The following is an 8,596-nucleotide window of genomic DNA, read 5'->3' as shown; positions in this document are numbered from 1 at the left end:
GACACTTTCAAAGTTTTCCCAATTTTTCGGACTGACTGACCTTAATTTTTTAAAGTAATGATGTCCACTCGTTTTTCTTTACTTAACTGCTTTTTTCTTGTCATAATACAAATTTTAACAGCCTATTCAGTAGGACTATCAGCTGTGTATCCACCAGAGTTCTGCACAACACAACTGATGGTCCCAACCACATTTATAAGGCAAGAGATCTCACTTATTAAACCTGACAGGGCACACCTGTGAAGTGAAAAACATTTCCGGTGACTACGTCTTGAAGCTCATCAAGAGAATGCCAAGAGTGTGCAAAGCAGTCATCAAAGCAAAAGGTGGCCACTTTGAAGAACCTAGAATATAAGACATATTTTCCGTTATTTCACACTTTTTTGTTAAGTATATAATTCCACATGTGTTAATTCATAGTTTTGATGCCTTCAATGTGAATGTACAATTTTCATAGTCATGAAAATACAGAAAAATCTTTAAATGAGAAGGTGTGTCCAAACTTTTGGTCTGTACTGTATAAAAAAAAAATTAAAATTATCCATTGAATGTGCCAAAACCTATTAGACCCATTATGTGAATATGGATTAACAATAAAAATTGTGTGTGTTGGGAGTGCGAAGTGTAAAACAGTTACAAAAGGAAAGTGCATAGAACAAATACAAGAATGTAAATGAAATTAGTGTGTGTGTGAATAACATTAATAAGCATACACTACTGCTAAGTCAAAAAATTGTGCAGTTATGCATATAAGCTTGTTAAGTTACTTGTGTAAGTGAATAGTGTATGTGAAAATCATAAATAATGATGCGTTATGCATTGTAAATATATTATAAGTTAATTAAGTGAACAATTAGCAATATAAAAACCCTGATGATAATGACATGGAAAGAAAAAAAACAAAAAACAAAAAAACCCTAATAAATATTGACATATGGGAAATTGGATATTGCAGAAAATAACAAACATACAATTGTATATGATAAATAATAATCCACAAAAAATAGTATCATGATTCTCTCCGTTTCTCTTTTCCTCTCTTTTATTCTTCATTCCATTCATCTCAGGTGCGGGCTCTTGCAGCAAATATTTCAGACAACTATACCGATGGAGACCATGTCATCACAGCAGAAACAGCACAGGGTGAGTATAACAACGTCACTGGATAGAAGAATAAATAATTAAAACCAATTAAAATCAAAGAAAGTAAAAAGTACACTGTGAATCTATAAGAAAGAGGCAAACCCAGATCTCCTCTAGCCCCCAAAGATACCTTGTCAATGGCTTTCACCCGCAAGAATGATGGATCAGAATTATGGAAGCATTTAAAATGTCTAGGGAGGGTCTTCAAATAATCATTGCTCTCAGCGTCCTTTGCTTTTTCAATGTCACGTATGTGTTCCCTTACCCGGATTCTAAATTCGCGAGTAGTCATACCCACATAAATCTTGTGGCATGGATATTCAGCCACATAGATTACTCCTTTTGTCGAGCACGTTAAAAACTGTCTGATGGTGAATTTTCGAGTCTTAGAGGAATTAAAAAATTCCTTGGACCTTTCAGTATTGAGACAGGCTTTACATTGCCCACAAGGACAGAATCCTTGGATTTGTTCACTAAAGAGTGATAAATTTTTTCTTGCTGGCTTGTACTCACTACGTACCAACAAATCCCTCAAGTTTCTTGACCTTTTGGCAATGATACATGGCCTGTCAGATATAATTTTGTTCAATACTGGGTCCGTTTGCAGAACGTGCCAATGTTTCTGGATAATGTTGGAAAAGTTTTTCCATTGATCATTATAAGGAGTAATCAATCTGACTTGGTCCGAGCGAATTTTCAAAGGTTTGGTAGAATAAAGAAGCTGGTTACGGTTGCTGTCTTTCGCCCGTCGATATCCCCGACGGATTTGCCTATGGCCGTACCCACGTTCTCTGAATCTTGTGTAGAGATCAGAGGCTTGTTGCTCAAAAGTCTCGTCTGATGAGCAGATTCTTCTTGCCCTCAAAAATTGTCCCACAGGGATACCACGAATGGTGGAGGGCAAATGTGAAGAATCCGCCCTAAGAATTGAGTTGGTGGCAGTAGGTTTGCGAAATATGTTTGTTTGTACCACGCCTTCAGGGGACACTGTGATGTCAATATCCAAAAAACTGACCCTATGCCTGTAGGCATATGTCAATTTAATATTAAGATCATTATTGTTAAGTTGACACATCAATTTTTGTAGGTCATCAGAGCTGCCATCCCATACGAACAGTACATCATCGATATACCTAATCCAGCTGAGGATGTTTTCACAGCCAGGTATGGGAGAGCTCTGAAAAATCTCACGCTCCCAGGCTCTAAGGAACAAATTAGCATATGAGGGGGCACAAGCCGCCCCCATTTCTGTCCCTTGTGCCTGTAGGAAGATTTCATCCCTAAACATAAAGATGTTATGTGTAAGGATGAACTCAAGTAGTACCATGATCAGGTCACTTAATTCAGTGTCCAGATTGCTATTATACAGGAACCAAGATGCAGTCTTGAGACCGTGTGTATGCATGATGGAGGTATATAGTGCCTCTACATCAGCTGTTACAAGTAACATTTGATCTTCTAAATGAAGTTGGTCTAATCGTCTCAAAGCTGCAGTTGTGTCCTGTATATACGAAGGAAGCGTGGCTACAATAGGTTTAAGATAAAAATCAATTACCCGACAAACCATTTCGCAAAGACTCCCATTGCCCGAGACAATTGGTCTGCCAGGCGGGTCATGAATGTCCTTATGTATCTTAGGGATGAGATATAAAGTAGGCATCCGAGGTTTTAATTTTTGTATATAATCAAAGAATTTTTTTGTAACAATGCCATTTTCATATGCTTGCTCCAAAATTTTAATCAATTCCAATTGAAACCTGTCAGATGGGTTATGGGAGAGTTTCTTGTAGCAATGGTGATCAGATAGCAATTTGTAGGCCTGTTTCTCATAAAGAAGGTTGGGCCAAATGACCAGATTTCCACTTTTGTCCGCGGCTTTCAACACACAATCATCCCATTTTCCAATTTCTTGGATAACCTCCCTCAATTGCCTGCTGTCATGATATCGAGGACCCCCAAATTTCAATTTTTCGATATCATGGGTTACCAATTTGACAAAAGTGTCCACCGCTGAACATGTATTGAGGTTGGGAAATTTACTGGACTTGTTCATGAGAGAAACAGGGAAATTGTTCGTTGGTTCAGCTTCCTGATCAGCCAGTGACTCAAGAATTGCCACAGCCGCTCTCTCCTCTTCAGTATCAAATATAAATCCCAGATTAGATTTTTCATAAAATCTTTTTAAAATGAGTTTTCGTGCAAACAAATGCACATCTTTTACCGCAGTGAAAATATCAAGAGACTGAGGAGGAGAGAACGTAAGACCCATTTCTAACACGTGTTCCTGCTGAGGTGTGAGTATATGAGTGGATAAATTGATTACCTTTGGTTGATTGCAACGCTTTTGATTGTGGTTTGGTCCATCATAATCTCGAAACGTATTTTTACCACCAAATCTTGTACGAGAGGGTCGGCCATTCTGTGTTTCATGCTCAAGCCCTGAGACGGTGCTACTGGCTACGGATGAGATGGATGACGTGGAGGAATTTCTCAGCAAAATATTCTTATCATCAGCTTTCCTATATTGCCAGCGAAAAACTCTTTTATTTTCGTAATCACTAATATCCCGCTGGTATTTTTTAGATTTAGATTTGCTGATATTTTCCTCCCATTTTTCCATCTTCTTGTCCATATCAGCAAGGAATTCTTCCAGCATTTCAGCTGGAATATCTTTCAGCATTTGTTTATGTACTTGGTCCAGCTCATGATCAATCTCTCCCAGGACATTAAGATTTCTCTGATTAATAATTTCAATGAAAGTCAGTGAACAGGACGAAGCGGCTGCCTCCCATTTTTTGTTTAGCTCTGCATCCTCCAAACCAAATGTGGGAAACAGTTGAATGCGTAGCCCCCTTGGAACAATTTTTTGTTTATGATAATTGTCCAAGGAGGCTTTGGTCCACCAAATTCTTGTTTTTTTCTGGAGCAGATTTTTATATTTTTTAAAAAGTTCTTTGTGATCAACATGTGTACTATTAAAAATACCTGCGGTACCGGGTTTAAACAATTCAGATGCTTTATCTTGCCAGGACAACATCCTGGCTTTTAGGTACATGTTCCGGAACTATATCTGTTGCAAAACAGAACATCAATATTAACAATCTAAACAGGTACCGGATAGTATCCGAACGGAGGAAATTAACCTCCACCACCAAACTCAATCAATATAGTAACAACTAGTGTGGGATATATAAATCCAAACCACCACAAAGAGTAACTAAGGTTTAAAATATATTATATTTATTGGTATTCTTTAAAATTAAAGATATAAAAAAACAGTGGATAACCCATACCACAGATGTAGGGTGTTAAACCATGAATCATTACAAGAGATGTATATACATGCTACTACTTGGCAATATATTTGGGAGGTAAATGATACTGAATTGGGCCCTAATATGCATAGAGAGATATATATTTAACAGGTGAACAGATCAATCCACATCAAAAGATATACACATGCATAATAAATAAGAGCCCACATTACCTTAAGCCAATGTTTGTATGAATGAAAGCATGGTAAACACCCACCGCTCCGACGATCGTTTCGACACCTTTTTCAAGGAGCGCTGCATATGGTGTGTGCATGTGTTCATTTATATAGGAGTGATGAGAATGAGTTAATCCCCCACAGCTGTGTGAAAGGAACTGCAGAGCCATGTGGCGCGCATGCCTGATGACTGCTTCCTATCAGGCAACTTCCTTCCACGGACGGTGACCAGCAAGCACTCGGTTGCTATGCAACGTGCGTGCCAGTGGTCACATGATCCGTGTGGGGAAGTGCCGGAAGTCAAAGACTTCCTGCATGCGCGACCTGTCTGCTAAAGCATCGGTAAGTATTATAACTACATTGGGGTGAATGAGTGAAGAGACTGAATGAATATTATCGCTGGAGAGTAAGATAAATATGTATATGAGAAAATGAGAGTATTTTATATATAACAGTACCAATGCGTGATATATATATAAGTGTACGGGTGCACATGTATATTATACCACTAGGGACTGAGATGTATATGAGAAGGAAAAATTTATATATAACAATGACTGCTGCATACAATATGTATGAGTGTACAAATGCATGTATATACTATATGTGCGTATATATAAATCCAAGATTGTTATATCACACAGGCCATCAAGACCCAAAACAAATACCATATATAATTATCCTATGCGCCAAGCATAGCCTAAATAAACGGGTTAATTTACAAATATTAATAAACATTCTTAAAGATATATTCTTTGGACACACATAGAGTACATACCTCAACCTCACACAATTAATCTGCAACATGCCCTAACTATTGTATCTCAAACCTACAATATACATGCAAAGTAAATTAAAAAATAAAAAAATAAAATAAATAAATAAATAAATAAATTACAATTATCCATTGAATGTGCCAAAACCTATTAGACCCATTATGTAAATATGGATTAACAATAAAAAATTGTGTGTGTTGGGAGTGCGAAATGTAAAACAGTTACAAAAGGAAAGTGCATAGAACAAATACAAGAATGTAAATGAAATTAGTGTGTGTGTGAATAATATTAATAAGCATACACTACTGCTAAGTCATCAGGCATGCGCGCCACATGGCTCTGCAGTTCCTTTCACACAGCTGTGGGGGATTAACTCATTCTCATCACTCCTATATAAATGAACACATGCACACCCCATATGCAGCGCTCCTTGAAAAAGGTGTCGAAACGATCGTCGGAGCGGTGGGTGTTTACCATGCTTTCATTCATACAAACATTGGCTTAAGGTAATGTGGGCTCTTATTTATTATGCATGTGTATATCTTTTGATGTGGATTGATCTGTTCACCTGTTAAATATATATCTCTCTATGCATATTAGGGCCCAATTCAGTATCATTTACCTCCCAAATATATTGCCAAGTAGTAGCATGTATATACATCTCTTGTAATGATTCATGGTTTAACACCCTACATCTGTGGTATGGGTTATCCACTGTTTTTTTATATCTTTAATTTTAAAGAATACCAATAAATATAATATATTTTAAACCTTAGTTACTCTTTGTGGTGGTTTGGATTTATATATCCCACACTAGTTGTTACTATCTTCTTGAGACTGTCTCTAGGACCAATGCTGTGTTTCAGAGGGAGTTGCCGGCGATATTCATTACTCCTAGTGAAGTCTTCAGTAAGAGCAGTAACTCCTCCTTTCTGGTGTTTGAGGACATGTGCACATTTTTCTGGAGTCGTCTAAAAGCTAAGAAATTTCCCCTGTTTGTCATTCCTTTTTGTCTGTAGAGTTCAGTGGAGATTGACTAGTGCTCCTCTCCTCCCTTCCCTACCCTTAGTCTAACGCCAGGGAAAGGGGGAAACAGCAAAAAGGCAATGGTAGTTACCAGCCAGGATGTCAAGGAACATGCACAACAGGACGCAGCGGGCCCCTTTTTGTTAGAAGGAGGTAACACAGGTGCAGAATGAAGATAACGATAAAGTAGGGACTCGCAAAATCGTGGGGACCCTTGACGGGGATTGCGACCTTACGTATTTTGGCCAAAATATTAACTAATACCTCATATGATATTTTTGCACTTTTTTATCTGACAGGACACAGCCAGGCCCATTAATGGTGACCTTGTGAATTAGGGGCTGGCACCTCTGTGATACACGGATAGGGTGCCGGGCATCCAACCTAATCGAATAGTAGGGGCGTCTAATAGGATGCTGGCTAGGCACGATGCCACATGTATGTGACCTGCACCCTATTCCAAGTTTCATCTGTGTGCAGTTTTAGTGCTAGGCAATCAGGATGAGAGGATGAGAGTGATTGTTCATTAGCATTCTGCACCTGTGTTACCTCCTTCTAACAAAAGGGGGCCTGCTGCGTCCTGTTCTGCATTTTCCTTGACATCATGGCTGGTAACTACCACTGCCTTTTCCTGTTTTCTAATTTGATTTTGGAATTTTTAAAAAAATCTGTTTACTGTTCTGGCTGGGCGCTTTGTTTTTAACGCCAGGGAAAAACAGGGCCAGGAACACTATTGGTTAAGAGCCAATATAGGGTCGATATTTGAGGCAGGGTGACACTAGACCAAACTAGGAGGTCTCCACTCCCCCCTTTCCCTAGTGTCTGGGCTCCCTTTCCCTCTTCCCTCTGTGTTGCACTAAGTCTTTCCCACACCTTGCGTGACATTATCACCGGCCGAGCACATTTTGAAAGGAGAAAAAAAAAGTAGAAAACTGACACTTTGTTTTTTTTTTTCTCTGTGTGTTTTTGGGCATGGACCTTTTTTTTTCTCTTTCTCCCTTGGTATGGGTTCAGTTGCAGAGCTCGCAGAGCGGCTGCACATGCTGTCGCTGGAGGTGAATGATGTCCGCCGTGAGGTACAGCAGCAGCATCAGCGGTTACAGGTCGCCAATGTGGGGGTCTCTGCAGGTAGGCCTGTCCAGCCTAAACCCAAAGTTTCCCTCCTAGACAGGTTTTCAGGAGGTAGGGACAATTTGTTTGTATTCAAGGAGGCATGCAAACTGTATTTCAAACTTCATCCTTACTTCTCCGGAAATGAGGAGCAACAGGTTTGAATTGTGATCGCTGTACTGCAGAGAGATCCTCAGACGTGGGGGTTTTCTTTACCGCAGGACTCGGTCTTGGCCCTCATCTATGATGACCCTTACCGAGTCTCCTTGGCTGAGTTTAGGCTATATAGCCTTCTGCAGGGGAATCGGTCAGTAGAAACGTACAGTTCGGAATTCCGTAGATGGGCAACGGATTCCAAATGGAATGACTCAGCCCTTAGAAGTCAATTTTGTGAGGGGCTTACTGAAAGGTTGAAAGATGCCTTGGCATTATATGAAACCCCTCAGTCCTTGGAGGCTGCCATGTCGTTGGCCATACATCTTGATAGACGACTTCAGGATAGACAGGTGAGACCACCTTCTCCGTGGCCTTCTTGTCGGGGTTGTGTACCTCTGTCGGGGGGAGCAGTCTGGGGTGAACCAGTACTGGGGGAGGTGTAGGAACCCATGCAGTTAGGGGGTGTCTCTGCATTATACATCTCCCTGGAGATTCGCAAGATAAAAGGTGTATGTTTTTGTTGTGGGAAAAAAGGACATTTTGATGGGACCTGTCCTTCAATTCCTAAACAAAAGGAGACTCGATTAACTCTTGGTAGTCTGGAGTTAGATAAACAAGTGGTGCATTTGAGGCCAAACTGCAGTTCCCGCTTTGTCCTGACAGCAGAGGTGGTGCTAAACCGACAAAAATTTCTGTGTTTGTTGACAGCGGAGCCGGAGTCAGCATGCTTGATGCTGAGTTTGTGAAGACTCATGGTCTTGCTTGCTGTACTTTAGATAAACCTATTTCCATTTTTGCCATCGACTCGGCGCCACTTGCACAGAAAGCATTTACTCAGATTGTACATAATGTAAAACTGAGGGTGGGGTCAGTTCATCGTGAAATTATTCCTTGC

At 39.9% G+C, this 8,596-nt stretch overlaps 1 protein-coding gene across 1 annotated transcript; it reads right to left on the bottom strand.

The window, feature by feature from the left end:
- Positions 1–491: 491 nt before the first annotated feature.
- Positions 492–4,210, bottom strand: LOC141184074 (uncharacterized). Its single transcript, XM_073661036.1, has 2 exons — positions 3,467–4,210; positions 492–1,161 (listed from the first exon to the last, which is right to left on the bottom strand). The coding sequence occupies exons 1-2, from the start codon at positions 4,196–4,198 to the stop codon at positions 1,159–1,161; spliced, it is 735 nt and encodes a 244-aa protein (XP_073517137.1). The 5' UTR covers positions 4,199–4,210; the 3' UTR covers positions 492–1,158.
- Positions 4,211–8,596: the final 4,386 nt, after the last annotated feature.

Source organism: Phyllobates terribilis, unplaced genomic scaffold (genome assembly GCF_046119375.1).
Source record: "Phyllobates terribilis strain yellow unplaced genomic scaffold, ASM4611937v1 Scaffold_39__1_contigs__length_11870865, whole genome shotgun sequence".
NCBI lineage: Eukaryota > Metazoa > Chordata > Amphibia > Anura > Dendrobatidae > Phyllobates > Phyllobates terribilis.
The sequence above is the reverse complement of the archived record's forward strand: the minus strand, read 5'-3'. Positions and strand labels throughout refer to the sequence as shown.